This window comes from Pristis pectinata, chromosome 11 (assembly GCF_009764475.1).
Source record: "Pristis pectinata isolate sPriPec2 chromosome 11, sPriPec2.1.pri, whole genome shotgun sequence".
Taxonomy (NCBI): domain Eukaryota; kingdom Metazoa; phylum Chordata; class Chondrichthyes; order Rhinopristiformes; family Pristidae; genus Pristis; species Pristis pectinata.
In genome coordinates, this window is record NC_067415.1 from 35116693 (window position 1) to 35142869 (window position 26177).

Here is a 26177-nt window from a genome sequence, read left to right on the forward strand (position 1 = left end):
ATCTTTTGGGATTCATAAAAACTACCATTATCTCTTCTCCAATAGATTTAGTTCCAAAATTTCTGCTGACTTCTAATTTCATTTTTTTAATCTCTGTAATCCGAGTAAATCTATATAGTAAACTCCTTTCATTTTAATGTTCCTTCCATACATTTTACTCTAGTTATTGCCTAATCACACAATATATTGGTTTGAATCTCTACTCTCTTCCCAGATTGATAAAGCCTAAAATATTGTTGTCTTTATTTTCTAGCTTTGTTTCCTACATAAATTATCTATTCACTGCTTCTGCTACAACTCCATTACTTTAAATTTATATAGTAACTTTCATTGCCCCAAAATATTTCCCCTCAAGATTTACTGCATTAAATTGCAACTGTCACCCATTTTCCTATTACACAAATCTATCATTGACAATCTTAACATCATTAAATATTTATTAATTTAATTTTGTATTATTGGTTCTAAGGGTCAGTTTACCCCGACTAGATCTTGCACATATTGTAGCTTTACTTTTAAACAAATTTTGCAGTAGATAGATTTCCTGAAGCAACCAAAGTTCAAAACTATTCTACAAGGACACCAGAAAGTGCACTTTGAGAAATACCATTGCTAGGTCTTAAAAGGAGTGGTTGTCAAAGCACTAATTGAAGAAAGGTAGGGAAATTCTCCTTGTGGCAAAGTTGATCTCTCATCAAACAGCACAAAGATAGATTATGTGGTTACCTCATTGTTCTGCGCTGAATCCTGTTACATAATCCTGCTGTATTTCCATACTGTGCACTGGAGAATCATTCGAAATTACATCCACAGGGAGCAAGAGATCCATTAATCTAATTTCGATTCTGTGTAAAATAATGGGATCATTCAGGGGTAAAGGTGATTAACAGTATAAAATTAACCTAGTGAGTACTGACCAACATGGATTCAGAATAATGCCATACCTAATTAATTCCTTGACTTCTTTGAAAAACTAAGTTCCCAAATGAAGTTCCCAAAGCCATTGCACCTATTGTGCCTAGACTTACAAAAGATAATCATTTGGATATTCCCTCAGGAATGGCTATTCGTCAAACTAAGTCTTGGGAATAGGCAAGAAGCCAATTGAAGAATAAAAGGGAATGCATTTGTCAGCGGAATCATGTTGGGATGGGCGGGAAATACTTGAGTACTCCAGGGGTTGATATTTCTTGGCTTAGGAATTTATCAAGGACCAGAAGGCTGTACTAATTCATCCTTACATGGCATGCCAACAACTGTTTTGGTCATGTGCCTGCACTTAAAAATTCAGGGTGCCCAAGATTCAAGGACTTGCAGCTATTGAATGACCTTGCATACTTCCCTTTGTGTACTGCAGGGAACAACGTCATTGGGTGCGTATGTGATCTGGAATATATCATCTACACAAATTCAATTTGGGGCCATGACACCCAGTCAAGTTTTCAGATCTTCTGAAGTGTTTTGATCTGAAAATCAAATTTATCACATTCCACTGAAGGGAAAAAAATGATTTTCAAAGGTATTGCACTGAAGTTAAAACAGATAGGAGCTGCTCCTTCAGGGCTCCAGCAATCCGGGTTTGATCCTGAATTCTGTTGCTATCTGTGTGGAGTTTGCACATTCTCCCTGTTGACCCCTAAGTCTGCCTGGGACTGATGAAGGTAGATTTGATTTCTCATCTTGAAGATAGCTCACCCAGCAATGGAATACTGTCTCAAAATTGTAGTAGATTACTTACTCAGACTTCTAAAGTGAGACTTGAACCATAAACTTTGACTACAAGGCAAGACTGTTGCTCTTGAATTTCACTCTCAGACTAGATTATGTGCTCAAAATTCTAAGGTGGTACCAAAACCCAAAATTTTCTGAACATGATGCAAGGTTTTTACAATAATAAAGGCATAAAATAGTTCATTCTGCAGCTTTCCTTTTTTCAAGTGAATAAATGTTGTTTACCCGATTCAGAGAAGACAATCATACAAAACGATTTACTATGAAAACATGTTACATTTTTGCTTCCCTCCCCCTCCTTCCACTACACTTTATATCTTGAATGTTATATTTAGTTTCATCCTCACTATTCAATTATATTTCCAATATTCTCGCTACATAAGAATTGCCTACCGCCACACCAACCCAGTTTTGATATCTTATTCCTAATGGATGTAGCATTCATAAACATATATCTTCAAGTTCCAATATCTAGTCTCTCAACTATAATTAATGTACACCTTTCTGTATTTTTATTACACTACGTTATTACCCTCTTCCTTACTGGACATTATGGGTCTTGTTTCTGCTCCTGTCCTATTCTCACAACTCTAGCTCAATGATTTTCGATCCTCGTCTCAATGTCGTTTTGAAGAAATTACTCTTTGATTGACCATCCTTCCTCTACCGTTTCAGTTATTTTGTTCTGTGCATGTACCCAGCTATTCACGAAGGTGGAATGATCTTTTAACGGCATTCTGCCTGCCAAAACATAGGGCGATCCCAGAACATGTTCCTTTGGAATTCCCAACTTGAATTTCAATTGAGACCAATATATTACTTCGCCACACGTTGTTCCTGGCAGGTTTGTGCGTGGGCTGGCTACCAGAAACCCTCGCCTGAATCTCCACAACATCACACACACTGCATCTCCAGGTCATCCAGTTTGTGGCATCAAGGCGTTGGGAGCAGCCAATCAGAGAGCAGCAGTGAAGCGGAGGGCGACTGAGTGCGCGGAAATTCTCGCGATAGGTGGCGCTTCCATCGTGAAGAAAGCGAGAGGCGCGCCTGCGGAATGAAAGAGGAGAAGGAGAACAAGGGACGAGAGCGGCGAGTGGAGATCCAGTTCCGAGACAGAGAGGAAGGGGAGAAGCGGAAAGAAAAGGATGAGAAAAAAGAGGTGCTCACTAAGGTGGGGGGGGGCCACGCTGCCCGCTTTCTTACCTCAAGCCCGAATCTTTTTTTTGTCGAGAGCGTTGCGGGGTCTCCATGGTGACGTGAGAGTTAAAACCGTGAGACGAATGAAGCGAAGGCTGCGGATGATTGACAGCTCGCGAGCCAACCCGAGCCCCAATGACAGCACGTGCTGCCTTCGGCCGCAACTGTCAGTCCTCGCGGCTCCGCTGCTCCTTCGGGTCGCTGGCTGGCGGCTGGCGGCCGCTCGTTCCTTACCCTAGTGCCCGTTGAAGGCATCCGCGCACTTGAAATTGCTGGTGCAGAAATTTTCCAACGAATAAATGGGGAAACATGCATTGTTATTCGATGTTAATTTACAAACTGATCTTAACATTGCATTATCGGAGGCAACCCGCTGTATTCACGTATCAAATTTATGATCACAAGACAAGAGATGGGTCATGATTATCTTATGAAAACAGTTGTGGTGAAATTTACTTTAGGTAAAAGGGAGAATACGCAACGATCCCATGATTGTTAGATATCTCCTGAGGTAATTTCGTTAGTATGTCAGTCATTACGGAAAAATGTACTTTCCCATTTGTTTTTTTTGTAATTTCATCAGTGTTTTAAAACAAATTTTGCTGAAGGTGTCAATGTTTTGTACATTTTTAATTGCCCCAATACATATTAATTCTTTGTAAACCAGAGACGTTGTTTAAAATGGCATGATATCTTTGTAAACACACAAATTGGAAGGCCAGTTATAGATATAATTGCTGTACGTATGCGGGGAAGAAAAAATTAGTTGCAACCAATGTGTTCGGCCAATTTAAGGCATTAATTGGATTTCTCTTGAACAGAGCCGAACATTTTTTTTAAACAGCACTGTATCAGCTGCTTGAAATGTGTGATCAGTACTACAGATCTGGCAAACTCGTATGTTTTGTTAATTAATGCACTGAATGTTATTCTAAACTCTAATGTGGGCAATTAATTTTCTATTCATTTAAACATTTTATTGGGAATAAAATAATTTTTTGTGTGTAATGTGTATTGATCTCTAGGAGATTTTTAAGTTTGTTTTAGTTTTTGTAGGTACATTATTTGTGATTTTGGTTTTTAAAAGGGAATCTTTTCAGGGGTTTTATTATTTTAAATATGATTAATAACAATAGAATTGATTGGTTCTGTATAAAATAAACCAGTTCTTATATTGCAATCATATTATTGAAGCATTTAGAATTTTTTCCAATTTTACTTAACGCTTACCTATTTTCTAAAGAGAGAAACAACTAACCAACAATCTTAAATACTTTTGTTGAAGATACTCAATTTATTTAACAGACTTGATCTTGCATGAGGGAATAAAGTGCTGATGTTGAATTGTTAATGAATTTCTGATGCTTATTGTTACAGTGGAGATGGTAAATTTATGCCTGAAATTACTTCTTCAAATGGAGGAATCAAAAACATGAAAGCAAGCTTAAAATTTGAGCTAGATAGTTTATGAGCAAAATTTTTTTTAAGAACAAATGGTAGTGGCACTCTGGACTCTGTTCTAAAGGCTGTGGATATTTTAAAGAGAGAGAGGTGTTTTTTTAGGAGGGCATCAAGGGATACACTGCAAAGATGGGATAATGGATTTGACATTGGGCTCAATTATCTAATTGGTGGAACAAGCATGAGAGTTGAATGGTTTAATCCTGTTCTTGTTTCCCATCATGATATTATTGTTTATAGGCATCGGTTTACATTGATGTGCAGAATCAGAATCAGATAGTTAATCCTTTGATTTAAAGAATTTTTAGCAGAGAATATTTGGGGAAAAAACTGTTTGATCTGTTTTAGAACTCTTTCAGGAAATATTGTTCTTAACAAAAAAATGTATATACTTTCCAACAAATCCAGGAGATGTTTTTGGATGGTGGAAGGGGGAAGAGACCATATTGTGATGCATGAAGTATACGATTATGTTGGTTAGACTGGACAGACAAGAGGGCCTTTTCCTGATGGTCATAATACCATTCAACACCATCATCTGCTCAGTACTAATCACCAAAACCAGGGCCTTTGTACCTCCTTGTTCAACTGGATCCTCGACTTCCTTATCGGGAGACCACAGTCAGTGTGGATGGGTGGTAATATCTCCTCCTTGCTGACAATCAACACAGACACACCTCAAGGATCCGTGCTTAGCCCACTGCTCTACTCTCTCTACACTCTTGACTGTGTGGCTGAGCACAGCTCAAACACCATCTATAATTTCACCAATTTCACCACTGTTGTTGGCAGAATCACAGATGGCGACGAGGAGGTGTACAGGAGTAAGATAGATTGACTGGTGTCGTAATGATACCTCGCACTCAACGTCAGCAAGACCAAGGAATTGATTGTGGACTTCAAGAAGGGGAAGTCGGAAGAACACGCAACAGTCCTCAGTGAGGGGTCAGCAGTGGAAAAGGTGAGCAGCTTCAGGTTCCTGGGCATCACCATCTCAGAGGATCTATACTGGGTCCAACACATTGATGCAGTCATGAAGAAGGCACACCAGCGGCTCTACTTCATTAGGAGTTTGAGGAGATTCAGTGTGTCACCAAAGACTTTTGCAAATTTCTATAGATGTCTGGTGGGAGAGCATTCTGATTGGTTGCAACACTGTCTGATATGGAGCGTCCAATGCACAGGATTGCAAGAGGCTGTAGAGGGTTGTATACCTAGCCAGCTCCATCACAGGCACAACCCTCTCACCACTGAGGATATCTTCAAGAGGCAGTGCCTTAAGAAGGCGGCATGCATCACAAGGACCCTCACCATCTGGGACAGGCACCCTTCTCATTACTATCATCAGGGAGGAGGTGCAGGAGCCTAAATACCCGCACTCAACAATTCAGAAACAGCTTCTTCCCCTCTTTCATCAGATTTTTGAACAGTCTATCAACCCATGAACACTACTTCGTTATTCCTTTTTATTTTGCACTATTTATTTATTTTTGTAATTTATTGTAATTTTATGTCTTTGCACTGTAATGCTGCTGCAAAACAACAAATTTCATGTCACTTAAGTCAGTGATAATAAACTGATAAATTCTGATAACTGGTATATTTGTAATTTCTGACAGAAAAACTTGAAGTTTGGCTTAACTGCATCGTATTTTATCTTTTTGTGTAGCTCGATGAACCTCATTTTTAGCAACCATGGCCTTAACATTAATGTCAGCAAATTAATATTTCAGTTCTCTTATATAATTTTCTCTTTAGAACATGTGAGGAAAGTTTAGGCATGGAGGGCAGAGGGCTAGTTTTGGGGTGGGTACTATGCCCCCACATTAGAATGCTCTGTGCCATTGGTGCTTGACTGCTTTTTTTCTTGTCACAGAATTTTCTGGCTGCTCTACTTTGCCTGGTTTTTGTGTTTCCCATTCTTAATTAATTGTATTTAACCATTCACATGTTCTGGAATGCATTTAATTTCTTATTTCTCTAGTCATGCCTCCTGTTGTCTCAACATGCCATTTAATCATTTTCTGATCTCTACATAAGCATTGTATGGTTTGTTTATATTTTTCGTCAAAAAAAAGGTGCTCCTTCACTCCCTCTTTTTTTTCCCCTAAGTTCTTTTCATTTGTTACATCTTTTGTTTGAGGAAGTGCTCAAGTTTTGAAATGCCAGTTTGAGTATTCTTAGCAGATGCTACAGACTTACAAAAATGTCATCACCTTCACTGATTCCTTAACTTGTTTTAAACTTGTACCTGCATAGATAATTTTGTCATTTGTGTCCTTGGGCGATTAGTTTACTTAGACCAAGTACCACTTTGCTTGGGGAAATTTGGTCCATCATGATATCATTGACAACAGGTCTTTCAATAGTAACATCATGAGTTTTCCAAAAAAATGTGCTGCCTTGCTTGCTTTGTAGTTCCTGTCTTTTCATAAAAAGAAGCCATTGAACCCATCCAATTCTTTTGGTAGAGGTATACTAACTGTGACTTAACTGGATTCAGCATACCTCTACTTATAAAATGTAAGATTTCTTTTCAGGTTTGTATATCTGCCCATATTTTAGGGACTGAGAGGGCCTGAGCGCTGAAGTCCCTCTACTGTGAATTCATTTTAACACAATGCCTATTTACTTTTGAATTTGGGGAAAATAAAATCACCTCACAATGTTTCCTGTATTAAGTTTAACATGTCTTGTATGTAATCAATCTGATGATCTATATCCTCGAAGTCACTTAAGCTTTGTGACTTTGCAACAAAAGTTCATGTAATTTTTTGAGAATATATCAGTCCTGGCACTTATCCCTGATGATTCCCTCTCCAGGTTGAAAAACAACCATTAACTCTTTTCAGTCATCTGACCAACTCCTATATGTGCTGCTACATTCTCTGTTTTTCTATTTTGTTGCAATACCTTATGGCCATACTTGGGCTGTATACATTGGTTTTCCATTATTTTGATGCTGTGTTGTGGCATAACCATATCCTAAAAAGATTATTTTGATTTTTGATTGTATCATGTTTATGCTTTGATCTCAAAACCACCAATTTTAAACTAATTTTAAAGTAAAAGCCACTTAAAATTGTCTAAGTAACATATGCTATTCTTTGAGAAATGAAAATCCGTATTCATTTTTTTAAATTTTCAATATTTGGCTGCACATCCATATAATTTGGAGCACAACACCTTGTGCATGTAGAGGAAGCTCTGATGCAGAGAAAATGTTCAGAAGCTCCCCTCGAGGTCTCTTCATGCAGAACAGAAGTCTTATACTGTTGAGTAAAACAAATGCAAATCAGCATTTATCATGACACTTTTATCAAGCTTAAAAACTGGATTGTGCATGGTGCATTGCGTAGACTTGTTTGCTTTTTAATAAATGTTGAGTTTTCTTAAAGCTTGTCAAAATGTGAAACAAGATAAAATTGTGTAGTACATTGCTCATGAACGTGAAGCCAGTGTTCAAAGTGTAATGGAAGCAAAAGCCCAGAAATCTTTTGAGGAAACAATTGGATATGACTTGGGCCTCGGTGAATTAATAAACTAAATTGGAAGAAATATTCTTGTTCCACAATTCTTGAAAAATCCCTTCATTCCTTCGTTCATATGTCTATAGGTGGTGATACGGCGTTTACCTCCTAACCTAACCAGAGCACAACTACAAGAACAACTGCATCCACTACCTACACATGATTATTTTGAATTTTGTGCTGCAGATGTAAGGTATGACATGTATTGTATCCATTTATAAGTGGATAATGTTAATAATAAGTTATTAAAATCAATTAAACATAAGATTCAGTAACTCATTGATAGTCATTCATGTAAATACAAAATAAGTGTTTTTTAGTTTTATATGTAGTTCATTTTCTTGGATGTATTCCATTGATAAAACACAAAAATTGAGTTTGTTTTTTTTTAATTGACTCGCCATTAAGAAAGTAATATTTCTCAGAAAACACTGACTTGAAAAAAAACTGAAATGGTATTGCTGCATTATTATAACTTTTTAATCTACAATCTGTTAAAATAGTTGAATTGTATTGAATTTTTTGTTGAAATAGTTGCTAATATAAAACTAGTCTAAATACAATTTTTTTACAACTTGTATAATAAAACAAATCACACTGTAATTGATAACTTTAAGATATACAGCCTTGGTGACCAATACTATAGGAATTAAATTCCATCCATTAAAAATCCAAATTTATTAAAGACTCCAGCCAGTGCTTTTCCTACAAGCTGTCTTTCTAAAATTCTAAAAACAAATTTAAAGAAAATAGTTTTAGATTGATAATGTCCTTTTCAGTATCTATACAACGTTATAATTGTCTTTCCCTACTTTCCCTCTTTCCAAAGAGTTCAGATTTTAAAAACTTATTTTGAATTTCTAGCTTTTACCCTTCTGCAAAGAAAATAGCCACAGTGAAGCATTTTTTAACTTGCTGCCCTGCCATAAATCAGACACTGTGTATTGTCCACTATTGATACATTGGAAAGAAAAATCAGGAAGGTTTCTGTTTCCACTGTGATCACTTGAAGTTAAAAATAGACCAGTTTCTATAAAATGCTGTCTATCTGTAGCTCCAGTTTCTTGACCCTACGCCAAGTGGAAGGTCTGCCCTAATATCTTAAGTCCGTCCTCAATATTTTTCATCCTGATATCTTCCTTTGGTGAATGATAATAAACATATTTCATACTTCAATATTGAACAGAAAGCACTGCTGCACTTCTGGAGATGCCATCTTTAAAATGAGTTGTTAAAATTAACCTCATTTGTCTTTTCAGTAAATGTAAAAGATTCTCTATATCTTTTGAAAAGCAAAGAGAAGTTCATCTTGTTGTTTTGGGCAATTATTACTGTTGACCAACAGCCCTTAAATAGATTACCTACATGACCTTTTCTTGCCCTACAATGGTAACTGCACTTTTTAAAAGATTTTATTGTAAAATGCTTTGGGATTGCCTGAGGTTATGGAAGCCAATATGCAAACACAAAGTCCATTTTATTTTGCATTGTACTCTTTCTGTTTTTGGCATTGGTATTCTTTCTGTGAAGGGGTGTACAGGTTTGCAGTTGTGATCTAAATTATTTATACAGTATCTTTTACATATTCTGAACAGATTGTGTTTACAGATTTCAAAATGGGTGATTCAGTTTTCATTGAATAGTAACAATATTAGGCTAATCTTCTTTGGGCTGGGGATAACATTTAGTATTTGCCTTGAAAAGGTCTACTGTTTCAATTGATTTTTTTTCCCCCTTGTAGATTAAGTTGTGCAGACTCCACGATGGTGCAGATTGCATATAATCACTTAGAAGCCAATAATTTTTTTTTCATTTCTTACTCTTGTGTTACTAGTGACTTGCTAAACTAAGGATTTTTTGACTTGTCAATATCTTTTATTGCAATTGTTTAATTATGCCTATCACTAGGTTCTATATGAAATTGTGAACTATATATTTTTATTTTTCATCAGCCTTTACCCCCACCTATTCTCCAGAGCTTACATCAATTTTAAAAATCCTGATGATATAATTCTGTTCAGAGACCGATTTGATGGATATATCTTCATTGATAATAAAGGTAAAAATGGAAAATGTTTGAGTTACAAATCAAACAATCCAGACTTCCCATTTTACAGGAAACTCCCATTTGCTCATTAAATACCACAGCTGCTGCATCTCCTGTAATGTCCATTGGATATGAATGTACATCTGTGTTTGCACCAAAAAATAGGCTTTATTGTTATTTGTGCAAAAATATTAAATGTGTCCAATCCCACTACTTTTAATCACGTTTTTTTATCATTATAAATTTGTAGTTTTCTTGATTGTTCAGCTCATTGGGACTTGTTTAATGGATCAAAATGCATTGCCTATCAATTTGTTAACATGAATTTCAGATTGGGAGTTTATAATATTTTGTAGTTGTAATATTAGTTGAAGACCAAATCTTATTGTGATCAAAATTTAAAAACTATATCATCACTCGTTATGTTTACAGTAAAATTTTGCTAATGTGATTTTCGTTGAAAGCATATGAAATACTTACGTTTGAACAGAATTTTAGTTTGAAACTTGTTTTAAACAATAAATTACTCTTTATCTTCCTATGATTGGAACCAATCCAGGCCAGGAATACCCTGCTGTAGTTGAGTTTGCACCATTTCAAAAAATTTCTAAAAGGAAACTGAAGAAGAAAGATGCAAAATCAGGGAGTATTGAAGAAGGTAATTATCTTGGCTAAAAGCAAAGCAAAAGAGCACCGTCAGTAATGTACTTGGATTTATATGTTCAATCACTTCATCTCACATACAAAACAAATAGAATACTATCTTGTATAACCAAAATTGTAAAATGCAAGTTGTTAACTTGAAGTGTTTAATCAGATAGTGCTTTTTCAGTGTCTAGTTGTTAATATTAATTCACAAGGGCAACATCAAAGAGGAACCATAAAGCTAATCATATTTTTTTGAAATTTAGATGAAATTTTGTTGGCCTTTTTGCTCAAGGCATAGGATGGTGGTATGGCTCACACACTACAGTATATAAGATTGAAAAGTTAAACCATAAGGTATAGCACTGAAGCAGAATTTAAGATTGGGGTGAAGAGATGTGTTTACTAATTTGAACACATTCCCACAAATAATAATCAACATACAAAATAGACTTTCTAGGTAGAATGATGGAGGCAAAACATCTGGTGTCATAGCATGATAAGGAACTGTAGGTTCCTTCTAGATGGATAGGTAATTGTGCCCTGTCTTGTGAATTACTGTTTTTAAACAAAACTGTAACATATTAACTTCTTTCAAAATTAATGTCTAAAACATTTTCCATAAATTCTGTCATATGTTTATGCTGGATATTTCCCTGAATAGCTATATTTCCATCCATTCTATGTGGCTCACATGGACCCTGTATTCCAGTGTGTATCTCTTTTTATTTGACTAATATTGAGGTTAGCAATAGTAAGATATGGGATTATAACCAAGGTCCCTTCTTCTGTGCACCACCTGTTCTTCTGTTTGAAAGCCACATAGAATATGCACTCTTATTAGATTGAGACAAAGGCTAAGGATCAATAAGCGGGTTTGTATGAGTCAGATAAATGAAAAGAAAAATCATACAACGTACTACATAAAAATCATACATATTCTTCTCAATAAACAAATTTATAGCAATGTTACTCATTTTATCTCTTAATGTTGAACTTGTATGTAAATGTTTTATATTTTAATGTGTAAACTAATTTCTCTGACTGCCACATTCTTAAAATACAGCCAATAACAATCATTGTGATTGATCATGTTGACTTTGTCATTAAACACTTAGCTCCTTAGGAATTCCATTATGATTTTAATAGCAATCAACAAGCTATCTGTATTAGTTGAGATTTTCTGATTTTTTTGGGGGGGTTTTAATTTCTTGATAAATGCTAGCAAACCAGATTAACAATTAAAAATCAATGCCGAAAAAGTTAAATTTTGTCAGTTTTATTTTGCAGATACAGAAGAAAACATGGTGCCTCTGATTAAAATCTAAAATTTTGAGTAGTTAATAAAACATATTGTATGATCAGGATGCATTAAACAAATTCTTAATGTCTACTCAACCATAAAATTATTTCCTTTATTGATGAAGGAATATTGTTACCCTGCTTTCTTTTTTAGCAGCAGGGCACTCCATTCTCCTTCCTATAATATACTCTGGTTTGGTTAACAGATGGATTTGCATTGTCTTTACAATATGGAATCAAAATATCTTTAATTAGAGAATGTTACTATCAAATTCTTGCTGCTGGAAGAATATTGTTTACATCTGAGTTGACTTTCTGTTTTTCCTATATTTTTCATTAGTTTTCTTTTGTTACCAAATCCACTGGTTTTATAATTAATAGGAAACCATCAAACTTTGTTCTACTTGTTCTCCCAGTGGCTAGTCATTTTAATTCCACTTCCCATTCCCACAATGACATGTCTGTCCATGGCCTCCTTTACTGCCAAGTTGATGCTACATGCAGATTCAAGGAACAGCACCTTGTATTCCATCTTGGTAGTCTCCAACCTGATGGCATGAACATCAATTTCTCTAACTTCTGGTAACCAATCCCCTCTTTTTTTTCCCCTTCTCCCACTGGCCCCCATCACCCTATCTCTTTCCCCTCTCCCGCCCTCTCAATCTGCCCATCACCCACACATTCCTCCCACCAGCTCCCCTCATCTCCTTCCCTTTATTCCATGGTCCACTGTCCTGTCCTATCGGATTCCATCTTCTTCAGCCCTTTGTTACTTCCATCTATCACCTATCAGTTTCTGACATCATTCCTACTCTCCTCGCTCTCCCACCTGCCTATCACCCCATCCCCTCACCTGGATCCACCTATTGCCTGCCAGCTCTTGCTCCACACCTTTTCCCCCCACCTTTTTATACTCTTTCAGTCCAGGTGAGGGGTCCCAACCCAAAATGTCAACTGTCCGTTTTCCCTCTATAGATGCTGCCTGACTCGCTGAGTTCTTCCAGCGCCTTTTGTGTGTTGCTCCAGATTTCCAGCGTCTGTAGCCTCTTGTGTCTCCTCTTGTTCTACGATAATGTCATTTGACACCTTTTTCAGCTAGAGTAATTGAGCTTCATAATTGCATCTTTTGTTTCATCATTGACGATTCCCAAAAATCCATCCTTTTCAGCTCCTTAACTTCAATGGAATCAGCAACCAACCTAAGGGTTTAAATATCAAAAGCATACATTATTTCCTTTTAAAGTCTACATCCCCATGCACCCCAAAGCCTATCCATATTTGTTTCTATCACACCCATGTACCTAGTTCAGAATGTGACTATTTGTACACAGTTCTGCAATATAGTTAATCAGCATGGAAATAGGCCCTTCAGCCCAACAGGTCCATGCTGACCAAGATGCCCATCCAAGCTAGTCCCATTTGGCCTATATACTTCTAAACTCTTCCTATCCATGTACCTGTCCAACTGTCTTTTAAAAGTTGTTATTGTACCTCCCTCAACCACTTCATTCCATATATGTACCACCGTGTGTGTGTGTTGACCCCTAATGTTCCTACTAAATCTTACCCCTCTCACCTTAAACCTATGCCCTCTAGTTCTTGATTTCCCCAACCATGGGAAAAAGAGTGCATTCACCGTATCAATGCCCCTCCTGATTTTATACACCTCTTTAAGATCACCTCTCAGTCTCCTACACTCCAAAGGGGGAAAAAAAAGTTCTAGCCTGTCCAACCTCTCCCTGTAACTCAGTCCCTCGAGCAACATCCCTGTAAATCTTTTCTGCACTCTTTCCCTTTTAATAACACCTTTTCTATAGCATGGTGACCAAAACTGAACACAGTACCCCAAGTGTCGCCTCATCAGTGTTTTGAACAACTGCAACATAATCTCCCAACCTCTATACTCAGTGCCCTGACTGATGAAGGCCAGCATGCCAAAAGCTTTCTTCACCACCCTGTCTACCTGTGACTCCACTTTCAGGGATTCATGTACCTGAATTCCAAGGTCCCTCTGTTCTACAACACTTCCCAGTGCCCTGCTGTTTACTGTGAATGGATACTGCTATGGATCCAAGCCTCTGACTTCTCTTTTGTCACACTGTTTATCTGACATACATCATTGGATGCGTAGAATTTTTTTATCCAGAAATAGCAAAGATTGAAGCCATTGTCTTTGGTCCCTGCCAAAATTCAGATCCCTGGCTACCTTTCCTATTTCAGGAAATACTCTGAAGCTGAGACAGACACTTCAACACTTTGATATTGTGTTTGACATGTCCACTCTATCAGCAAAACTGTCAATGTCCGGTTCCTTAATGTCAGCCAGCTCTGCACCTCTCTCAACTGATCTGTTATCCTTATTCGTGCCTTTGTTACCACAGGACATGACTATTCCAGTGATCTCTCAGACTACCTTCCTTCTTTTCCCAGATGCTTCCTTCCCCCCGCCTCCACTTTTGTTTTTCCTCATTCCTGTGGGCCCCCTCACCTCTTCTCTTTCCCCTCCCCTGCCCTCATGACCTGCCCATCTCCTTCCCTTTATTCCATGGTCTACTGTCCTCTCCTATCAGATTCCTTCTTCTTCAGCCCTTTGCCTCTTCCACCTATCACCTCCCAGCTTCTCACATCATTTCCTTTTACCCCCACTCCCCCACCTACCTACCTTCCCCCTCTCTTCTGGACTTACCTATCACCTGCCAGCTCATGCTTCTCCCCCTCCCCTTTTATTCTGGCTTCTGCCCTCTTTTTCTTTCCAGTTCAGAAGGGTTTCGGCCAAAGCGTTGACTATTCATTTCCCTCCATAGGTGCTGCCTGACCTGCTGAGTTCCTCCAGCATTTTGTGTGTGTAACTTCCTTCTTTACCAGGGTTAACCTTGGGTTTAGTCAGAACTCTCCTACTCAAATTATAACAGGCTTCAAGTCCAATTAGCCTATTTTGGCTGAGTTTGCCAATTTATGCTTGCTTTCTGCTTAAACAATATCTTTTTTAATGATTTTTTTAAGTCTTCCTCCCATTTTTCAAATTGCTGTGACTTTTTTTCCATTTGTCCATTGTCTGAAATCTCTTTCAAGCTTCAATCTTTGTTCTGTACTTCAATAATAATCTTTTGCTCTCTTGATTTTAGTTTTAATTGCTCCACCTATGACAGTCATGCTGTTTATTTGCCTAGGCCAAAAAATTCCCTGCCTAAAACTCCTTCACTCTACTATTTTATCTTTCTTTAATCTGAACCATAAAATTTTATGTTGATGAAGTCTTAGGTGGTGTGTCCTTATGTTTCTGTAGCTAAGTATCAAACTTCAGTTTGATTACATTCCTGTTTAATGCTTTGAGATATTTCTCCACCTTGTTTTATACAAATGCAAATTGTTATTTTGGAAGAGCAATAATTTGAGATGATACATTTCAAAACTACAGAATAGTACCATCCTCTTTGTACATGTTTTCAACCTTCCTGTTTTTTGGTTTAAATTGATTTAACTTCCACTACCACTGTCACTGAAAAATATTGACATCATTGTTTGTGCATTATTAAACATTTTTTTAAAATTCTCAAAGTACTTCAGCCATATTTTATTGTTTCATAATAATTTTGCATGTAATGCTTGAACTTTCTGCACAATAAAATGAAAAGAAAAATAAATTGTGAGATCCATCATAATTAATGCCTGACATTTAGTTCGCATAAAGAATAAATAAATTAGCCTAGTAAAGTCAAAGTATTTCCTCTTAATTGTTGAGCTTCTGAGGGGGTGGTAGGGGACAGGGGTGATGTGTGTTTTGTGCTAGGTGGAAAGAATCCAAAGGTGATATAAATCTGAAAATCTAATGGCTGAAAATTTTCTAATTTTGGTACTTATTTGTATTCCTCTTCCTTCTCCCTCTGTGCATTCTTTTGCTGACTGTTTTGGGTTTCATCCATTTAAGAAACTAGGATTTAGCAGTCCCACATGAATTTCCTGAGTCTCAGAAGCCAGAGTATGTCCTTACTAGCCTAGATTAAAAATGGTAAAACCCAGGGGTTGTACAGGGAATCCTTGCTATTCTGAATTGTGTATTCCTAAATTGTTACGTGTGTTGCTACATGATAAACTTGTACACTATTGGATGACAAGCAATAAATGAACAAAGAAACTGAACAGGTTTCTTAAAAACATACTGAGCACACAGTTTATTTAAATGAAACACAGCAAAATTTATAAATTACACTATTAAAACTGGTTCTGACATGTATCTTAATATAAAATTGGAAATGGTTTCTGATACAGAGTCACAAAATGGTTAAGCAAAGAAGGAAGTCAATATGCCTGTCTAGTTTGGGCTGGCTCTATGCAAGAGTATTTCAATGAGTCTCACTTCCCTTGTTTCTACCCCTAACCCTGCAAATTCTTTCCTTTTCAGGTAACTAGCACCCTTTTGAACACTGCAATTAATCTGTTTCCACAACGAACCCTAGATGTGCATTCCAGATCCTAACCACTCATTGCATTTAAAAAATTTTTTTTCCCCATGTCATCTTGCACATCAAAGTATTACTGTGAAGTTAGAAGAGTTGAGTGCTTCTGCTGGGCTCGGGCAGCCCAAAATAATGCTATGCTTCAACACCAGAGGTTTGAAGTGAAAATAATGCAGCCATTTGTTGATAATCAGCTTCTTAACAAAATAGAGGTTCTGAAACTGAACGATTATTGCTTCTGTGCACAATAACAGCATAGTTTGCCTGATCTCTCATAACTTCAGAATATAGAGATCATAAATTGAAATTGTTCTTTAAAAATGGGATGAATAGGTCTAGAAATACAAATTCACTGGTCATTTCTGGAATTACTGAGTGAATGTCACATATTCAGAACATGCAAATTAAGAGTACAAGTGGAAGCAATAGGCATAAGGTCCCTAGATACTGCTCTGTAACATCCTGGCTGAGCATCTGCCTCAACTTTACTTTCACTACATCCCTTGATTCCCTTGGGGTACACAAACATGAATGTGACATATTTAGGTTACTGAAACAACTTAGAAAAAGGCTTATTTAAAAGCAATCAAAGTTTCTTTTAAATATATGTTCATAGCATTAGATTTTAATGTTTTACACAGTTGCTATCTAACCTTAGTGTACCTTTTTAATGGTAAATAGGGGAATGTCTAAATTTCTCTGCTTCAACCTGCTAACAGAAAACTTTTTGAAAATCATTTTCTTGTGCTATTTGTAACATCAATTTAGAGTAATGAAATATCATCAGTTTATCCTTTATAAATATAATGAATGTTTAACTAATAAATGTTTATATTTATAAATACTTGAACATTACATTTATGTGTAATTACAGATCCTGAGTACAAGAAATTTTTGGAAAGTTACTGTGCAGATGAAGAGAAAGTTGCAGCTAATCCAGAGACATTACTGGGCGAGATAGAGGCAAAGACCAGAGAACTGATCGGTTAGTCTGATGGTGATTTTCAGGTCCACTTTTATCACCATTATTTTTGAGACCTTTTTCAGGAGCATAGCTGACTGACATTTCACTATATCTTTAGGTCAGTATCAACAGCTGATCAGATGTGAGTTAAAACTGCACAGGAGATAATTCCTTATATGGATGTATTCATATAAATATATATTTTTACGAATTTTTTAATTATGTTTGAAATCGAACTTTGAGATTAAATTTCTAACCCAAAGAAGACAAAGGCCCTTTAGGTCCTTCTGCACTGTTGGATAATCAACATCCAGTTTAGGCCAGATCCATTAGCTTTGCTTTTGTTTGCTATTTCATACAATTCACTTCATTGATTTTGTTTTATGTCTGATCTCTGGCTAGATTAGTTTTTCTTTCTTATTTTTTCTTCTGTTTTAAGTAACATTGTTGACATATCTCACGGAGAATTGATGACTGACACTAACAGCGTTTGTGATTTTAGAAAGTAAGATGTTTTTAATCCTTGCAGAAACATTGTTCATGTTTATTAATATTCCAATTCAGCACATTACTGACCGTCATATAAGCATAGGTAATGATGGTGTACTTTTGACAGTGGAAAATATTTTTTCCAGCATTGGCAAAATTAAAACCTTGCATTACTTTACTGCCCTGCATCCTAGTACAGTTGTTTTCTAGCATAATAAGCTACCATCCTGATAAAATATTTTAACTAAATTTTTCCCATTAATAGAATCACTTAGCAAACTTGGTCCATTATGCCATTGCCAGCTTTATGGAAGATCAATCCATTTAATCATACCAGTCTGTCTTTTCGCCATAGCCTTGCATGTTTTTATTAGGTTCTCCATCTATATATCCAATTCCCTTTTGAAAATGGGTGATAGAAGCAGATTCAATTCATTCAGGTACTGCATTCCAGTTCATGCTAATGCAAGGTGTAAGAAAAATCCTCTGACATTCTTTCTGATTATTTTGTTTATGCATTTAAATCTGTGCTTTTGGCTATTGACCACTGCAGGGAGAAAAATTCTCCTTATTTACTCTTATCAAATCCTTTATAATTTTGAAAATTGCTGTCAAATGGCCCCTTAACCTTCTCTACTCTGTGAAAAGTTCCATGTTTTGCAATACACATGATTATTTCCCTCATCCCTATTCCCAATGTATTAATTCGCTATTAACAGTCTCCTTGGCTTTTGAGGTCCATTCTAGAGTCTGCTGCACTAAATTTGTCACAGCGTTCTAGCTGAGGTCTAACCAATGATTCATAATGGGTTTAACCAAACAAGAGAAAAAAATCTTTCAGTTGCGCAATGCCTGTCATGGCTAGAGACCATGCCAAAATACTTCAAATCTAATGAAGTATATCTAAAGTGTTATGAGGAAGCAACAACCTATTTGCTAACAGCACACTGATTCTGCAAATGGCAATGAGATAAGGATCAGATATACTGTACTATTGATGCTATTTGAAGGATGAATGTTGGCCAGGACATGAGTGATAGTTCCCCTGGACTGCTTCGTAGTACAGAATTTTTACATCCACTCAAACTTTAGCCAAAAGACAAAATATCTCTGTCAGTGAAGTGCTGTCACAGTTCTACATTTGTTACAGAGTCACAGAATGGATACAGTTGGGAAAGAAGTTGTTTGGCCAGTCAGGTCTGTGCTGGGTCCATGTAAGAACAACCCAGATATTCCCCCACCCTCTCCCCATAGCCCTGTTTTTTTTTTCCTTTCCAGATACTTTTCTAGTTCCCATTTTTAAAGCCATGATTGATTTTGCCTCCACTTACCCTGTTGAAATTCATTTGAGATTCTAACCACTTGCTACAGAAAGAAAAACCTTTTTCCCTGTTTCTCATTTGGTTCTTTTGACAATTTCCTTCTCTCAATGTTCTCTGGTTCTTGTTTTTTTTTGGCAATGGAACTGGTTTCTCTCTAATTCCACTGTCCAAACACTTCATGATTTTGAATGGCTTTTATCAGAGCCCCTCTCAACCTTCCAAAGAGAACAATCCCAGCTTCTCCAATCTATTCACATAACTAAAGTCTTTCATCTCTGGAATCAACATAGTAAACCTTTTCTGCACCCTCTCTGAGTTCAGTCCATATTTTGCACTCAAATCCCAAAGATTGAAGTTACCACCATCTGATTCAAAGGAAATGAAACTATCGTAGAGTCATGGCTGATAATAAATATAATGTCCTTGCTAGTTATTAAGCTCAATATCTTGCTTTGGCACTGCCCCCATATTTATAAATAACTGGTGTGTGTATCGCCGGATCTTTCTATTTCTATACCCCCTTTATAATTGTACTATTCAATTCATAATGCTTCCTGTCGACCTTCCTTCCAAAGGCTACTGCTTCATTGCATTAAATTTCATCTGCCATGTGTCTGACTATTTTGCCATTTTATCTGTCTTCCCTTGAAGTTGACTACCAGCTTCGTGTACCACATTTTCAGTTTGTGTGTTGTTTGCAATCTTTGAAATCATGCCATCCATACCCATCCAATTTATTATGTATGAAATTAAGCAATTTTAGTATCAATCCCTCGGTCCAGCACTGGCCTAGAAGTTAGATCATGTAGCACAGTTTATTTCAACTCCATCTGATTGAAATAAACATCTGACAAATACAATGGTTAACAACTATTTCTGGGTTTCTTATCATTCAGAAAATTTGACCAAACACTTCCCAATATGAGCTACAACAGTGTGTCTGAAATGATTTCAGCATCAAACTTGCATCAAATTATGTTGTTCTGGCAATGCAGCTTGGGGAAATTAGTTTGGGTTTCCCCAGGAAGGCCTTTTATCGGCAACACTGAGACACTCATGTTTTCATTGTGCTGCACCTAACTGAAGCAGTCGTTAGAGTAATAGGTAACATTCATGTAGCAAGCCTTTTATGGATGCACTACAGTTTCCAACCAATATACTTTCATTAATTTTCTTTTCAAGTTTACCATATGGCATTTGTTCAATAGCATTTGAAAGTCTGTTTTTGCATTATAAACCACACTACTCCAATGAACCTTATTTCCTTATCAAAGCAGTCAATCTAAGTTTGTTGAACACTATCTTCCTGTTTTCAGGCTGGATCTCATTCATTAATATCTGTTTTTGCAACTGACGATTCTCTTTGCCTCAAATATAATTCCAGATAGTTCCCCCATCACTGACATTGGTTTGGCTGGCATGTGGTTACTGAATTAATCCCTCTCCACAGGCTGTAACATTCTCAACCTGCTAGTGTCACGTCCAAGGAAATTTGAAGCTTTTTGGCTGAGACCTGTTTTTTTTTTACACACCTTTAACCTACAGCATTCTATTCAGACCGAGTGATTTTTTTTTCTCTGAGTGCTGACAACCTTTTAAGTATCTCTGCTTAACATATTATCATATCTAAGTTCTAAAGCCATTCCTTTTCTCCTGGCATATTGCCACCATCCTCTTATGTGAAGACATGAAAGGTAGTCATTCAGTATCTCAGCCATGCTGTATCTCTCTGTAAGAGCATTTAACCCTAAAGGACAGGGACTTTTACATGAGCCAGCAATGAGAAAAAAAATAGCAAGTAATATCAGAACAAAGAGCAAGTGCTTTAATGGATATATAAAAAGCAAGAAACTAGCTTGGGTAAGTGTGGGGCATTCCTAGAGAGTGTCTCTGGAGAATTAATAACTGGAAATGGCAGATTAGTGAAATCAATACTTTGCAGCAGTCTTCAAGATGAACCACTGCAAATATCCAAAAATTTCTGATGGGCCGGTTTCAAGCAGTATGGAAGAATTCGTAACAATCGCTATCATGAGGAACAAAGTATTCGGAAAAAACTAATGGGACTAAAGGCAGGCAAGTCACCAAGTCCTGATGGCCTGCATCTGAGGTTTTAAAGGAAAATGCTGTAGAGATAGTGGAGCCATTGGTTGAAATGGTTCAAAACTCACTGAGTTGTGGGAAGTACCAGCAGATTGGAAAACCAAAAATGTCATTCCATTGCTTAAGAAGAAGACAAAAGTGGGTAGCTATAGGCCTATTGGCTTAAAGTCTGTTGTTGGTAAGATGTTACGTCTATAATCAGAGAAGTAGCTAGTCATTTAGAAAAGCTTGATGTAATCAAACCAGGTCAATGTAGTTTTATAAAAGGTAAGTACCATTTAACAAATTTGAGAATTCTTTGAGAATGTAACAAGCAGAGTTGATATAGAGAAACCTTAGAGGTAGAATTTGGACTGTCAGAACACATTTGACAAGTTTCCATATAAAAGGATGGTGCACAAAATAAGAGCATTTGGGGAATTGTATTAATGTGCATGGGTTATTGCTACGAGGACAAAGTTGGAATAAATAGATCTTTAAAGGCTGAAAGGATGTATCCAGCAGGATCAGAACTTGTCCTTCAATTATTTATGATTTATATTTATAACCTGGAGGAGGGAAATATATCCAAGTTTGCTAATGACATGAAAATAAATGATTGGGTATGTTTGTGAAGAGGATATTTGGAAACTGAACTGGATGTAGATAGATTGGGTGGATGGACAAAACTTGTCAAATGAAATTTAATGTGGGAAAGTGTGAGGTTATGCATTTTGTAAGGGAAATCTAAAGGCAGACTATTATCTAATTGGAGGAAGATTACAGATGAACAAACTGCAGAGGGATCTAGGCACATGAATCACAAAACATTAGTAGGCAGGTACGTCAAGTGGTTGGGAAGGCAAATGGCATGTCGGCCTTTATTGCAAGGGAGCTGGAGGTTGTATATCATTACAATTGTACAAGGTGCTGATGAGGCCACATCTGGAGTACAGTACACAGTTTTATTTAAGGAAGATATATTGCATTGGAGGCAATCCAAAAGAGATTCACTAAGCTAATTCCTAGGATGAGAGGGTTGTCCTGAGTGGCTAAAGAAATTAGATCTATGTTCTTTGGAATTTAGAAGAAGTGGGATGATCTCATCAAAACATAAAAGAATCTTAGCAAGACAGGGTAGATGTCAAGATGTTTCCACTAGTGGAGGAATCTCAAACAAGGGGACATAGTTACAAGATTATGTGATGGTCATTTAAAACTGAGGTGCATTGGAACTTCTCGCAAGAGTGTAGTGAATCTTCAGCATTCTCTATCCCAGAGAGTTGTGGAGGCTAGATCATTTGGGGTATTTAAAGAGGAAGTAAATACATTTTTGAAAGATTGGGGTTGAGGGCTGTGGGGAACTGGCACAGAGGAGGAGGAGATGAGACTTGGGCAGATCAGCCACGATCATATTGAATGAAAGACCAATATTGACAGGCCAAGTGTGCTTCTCCTGCCTCAATTTTCTTATGTTCTAATTGGCCCCACTCTTCCATTAATCATCTTTTTACTCTATATGTTTATAAAAGATTTTACGGTTCCATTTTATATTACACAGAATTATTTTCTCTTTTTTTCACTTCTTGTCTACCTTTGTAAGCTTTCCTATGTAATTTCTGTCTTTGGTTTGAATTTCTATTGTACTATGAACGTGGCATTTATCAGCCTCCTTTGATTTCATTTTGATATATTTTTTTAATCACAAGGGATTTCTAGCTTTGGCTATCTTTCTGAAGGAATGCATTTCTGTGTCTAAATGATCTTCTTGTCTGTTTGCTATGCTTATTTATTGATTTACGTGACAACATTTATTTCCATTTGACTTGGTCCAAATACCCTTTTATTTGAATTAGCCTTCCTCCACTTGAGTAGCTTCACTTTTGACTGTTCTTTCTCTGCTTCTCTAATGACTATAAATTCATTATTACACTCTGACATATTTTTGACGAAATACAGATGATCTACTGATAATTCAACAAATCTGGCTAAGAAAGCAAAACATTCATTGGAAAACACTACATTCCCTTTGTACTGTTGCTTATAGAGCATTGTAGGGAAATCTGGACCACATTATCCTGGGAGCAGACAGTATTAAGCAGTCCCAGGATAACTTGATCTTCCCAGTGCTAGACTGGGACTACTATCAGGCAAATCCTTTGCTGGCCTGTCACACTTCAGGACCCCCACCTACACACTGCACCTACATCCCTTACTGTGCCCCAATGTCAATTCCAAACTCCCAACCCTCAATTGCACTAGGAATGGAAGCCTCTATCTCCAAGCTCCTCCCTTTCCACCAACATTTCATTGGCAGCCAGAACTTCAGTGCAATGTCTCCTTACCAGCTGCTATTCCTGAAATAAATGAGTGTTTAAGCAACAAGGCTCCTGATACCAATTTCCCACACTTCCACCTTGAGGAACTCTCCCTTCTTCCCCAAGTCCCCTGTGTCACACCACAGCACCAGGCTCTAGTGCCTTTTCCTACAGCAAAAGAAAACAATGCTTCTCTCCCCACAAGACAACACAGTCAACAGAGACTCTTCCCAAATCTCCTTCTACCCCATCCCCCACAATTATAGTACAGGGCTTCAATGCTTCCTCCCTCCCCACTTTCCAACCCCTGCCTCCCACCATTACTTCATCCACAGTACAGGGCCAGTCATGGCTACAGTCACAAACCATCCTGACCCTTGTCCCTTGCATCTGTCCCACTCCCAGAAACTGCCCTCATACTAGACTGTTGAGCAGCACACTTAAGAAATTGAGGTTACAAAGCCGATCGAGTGCATTCTCTTGGGTGCCCTAGATTTTTCAGGCTGATTTGCTGACATATATCATTGATTAAATTTGCAAGTTCTAATATTTACCAATATCATTTTAATGCTACATAATGGCAGGTCAAAATAATAATGTTTTAGGCGCAGCTTCTAATGCCTTCTTCATTGGCAACTGTATCATATACCTAAAACAGTTAACATCCATTTTAAGTAATGAATCCACTCCATTGGCTCACACCTTAAAAAATCATGAGACCCACATCAACTTTTACACATTTAAAGTTAAGCATGATAATCTATCCATAGCTTTTAACTTGCAGCAACAGAAAGCGATGCTAGCAAAGACCTCCTTTCCATTACGTACTGCAGAGTTAATTGAGGGACCACAATTGGTTTCCATCTAGCAATTCACCTTCTTTGATGAAGACTGACCAAGTTCTAGTTAGATAAGGCTCTCTGGGAAAGTCCACATGGATTATACATCAACTGTTAGTCAATGCTAAGCAAGCTTAATGCTTGTAAGGAAGTTTATAACTGGGAATTGGACATCATAGAAATTGGGCATGTTCAAATTCTATACCATTGGCATCTTTAAGAGATGCTAATATCAGATGGGGAGAAGAGATTCCAAACACTCGGTCTTTGCCTATGCTGAGGCTTTAGAGGCTGAACTCATAGCGATTAAAATTCAATGGAGATGGTTTGAGCTTATCTTGTGGATAACAGTTTGCATTAGCAGTCCTAAATATTTGAAAGAGAGCAATGTTGCTTTGAAAGAGAGTTCAAGAATCATAAGGGCATACTCGAAGAAAATATAAGAATATCAAAATCAATCAGAATGGAAAGGGATAAAAAGAGAACAATAAGCTTGCTATAAGACAAGAACAACAGATGTAATGCTTCAAGTTGCAGTTTTGGCTTTTTGCAGAATACTCATCTCTGAGTGTAGAAACCAAGTTCCACTCCAGAGGACATCAATTAGGCTAACACGTTAGTGGAGTGTTGAAGGAATTCTGCACTGTTGGAGGTGCTGCCTTTCAGATGACACTTTATAATGAGGCTCCGTCTAGCATTGATGCAAAATGTTCCATGAATTATTTTGGAGAATAGACTTCTTCCTGTATCCTAGCTGATATTTAGCACTTGACCAACATCACTGAAGTAGGTTTCCTGGTCATTCATTTAATTGGTGTTTGTGAGACCTTGCTGTACACAAATTGATTTTTGCCTTTCCATATTTTCTAACAGGGAGTACCCTTCAAAAGTACTTCATTGGCTGTAAAGTGCTTTGGGACACCGTAAGGTCATGAAAAGCATTATATGAATGCAATGTCTGCCTTTCTTGTATATTGGGTCTGCCTTGCACAAGTTGGATTAATGAACCATACCTAGATCTCATGAATTGAGTGGGTGACCCAAACACCCCATATTTATCTGATTAAGATATGATCACTGTTACATCAGACAACCAACTATAAGCATGTTGAGAGCAATAACTGTCTTTTCACTGCATTGTTTGGCAGTTTGGATATCTGAGATCTTCACCAGTATCAACCTATTTCATTGCATACACAAATTTAGTAGTGCAATGACTTAACTTTTACTCCGTTCTTAACTAAGCATTAAAAATATTGTTGAATTTAGCACGTGAATCTCATTTGTCTATACTGCTTCACTGGTATCTTTAATAACTGTATCATTTGTTTTTGAGTGTGTTAACCTATGATTCTTATTTTTAAAGAATACAGGAAAAAGAGCAAGAGAAATGGAATGAGAATCGATAGCTCTAGTTAAGGAGCTAGACCAGCACAGGCACGATGAGCTGAATGGCATCCTTCTGTGCTATAAATTTTATGGTTTCTCACAATATTGGGCTCAGTGATTTTTCCAGTTCATGGTTTATATGTACAGCCTGAAAATTTGTTTTTGCATTGCTAGCAGGTACAGACCAATTCCCAACTCTGGAGAATGTCTATAGCCAGGAACTTAAAGGTGTAAACAGAACTTGGAAGCAGCTGCACGTGTACAAGAACACAGGTGCGCAGTTGTTTTAAAGTCACAGCTGTGACTATTGAACCACTGCATAATTGCACTTGTTCACTATAGCCAATTGAAATCAATTCTGCAATGTAAACTGGGCAACTTCAAAATATCGGCATTCTTAATTA

At 37.1% G+C, this 26177-nt stretch overlaps 1 protein-coding gene and 1 long non-coding RNA gene across 4 annotated transcripts in view; one reads left to right on the forward strand and one right to left on the reverse strand.

The window, feature by feature from the left end:
- Window positions 1–2750: 2750 nt before the first annotated feature.
- Window positions 2751–26177, forward strand: part of upf3a (UPF3A regulator of nonsense mediated mRNA decay) — a 44234-nt gene continuing 20807 nt past the window's right edge. Inside the window, exons 1-6 of one of the 3 annotated variants that reach the window (XM_052026785.1) lie at window positions 2751–2902; window positions 8006–8112; window positions 9872–9978; window positions 10526–10624; window positions 17245–17355; window positions 25948–26046. In XM_052026785.1, the coding sequence (XP_051882745.1) occupies window positions 2786–2902; window positions 8006–8112; window positions 9872–9978; window positions 10526–10624; window positions 17245–17355; window positions 25948–26046 (640 nt within the window). In that variant the 5' untranslated portion in view covers window positions 2751–2785. The remainder of the gene's footprint in view (window positions 2903–8005; window positions 8113–9871; window positions 9979–10525; window positions 10625–17244; window positions 17356–25947; window positions 26047–26177) is intronic. The other 2 variants (XM_052026786.1, XM_052026787.1) reach the window with 2 other exon arrangements.
- Window positions 12656–26177, reverse strand: part of LOC127576298 (uncharacterized) — a 46938-nt gene continuing 33416 nt past the window's right edge. The window contains exon 4 of the long non-coding RNA XR_007957210.1: window positions 12656–13112. This is a non-coding gene — a long non-coding RNA (uncharacterized LOC127576298). The remainder of the gene's footprint in view (window positions 13113–26177) is intronic.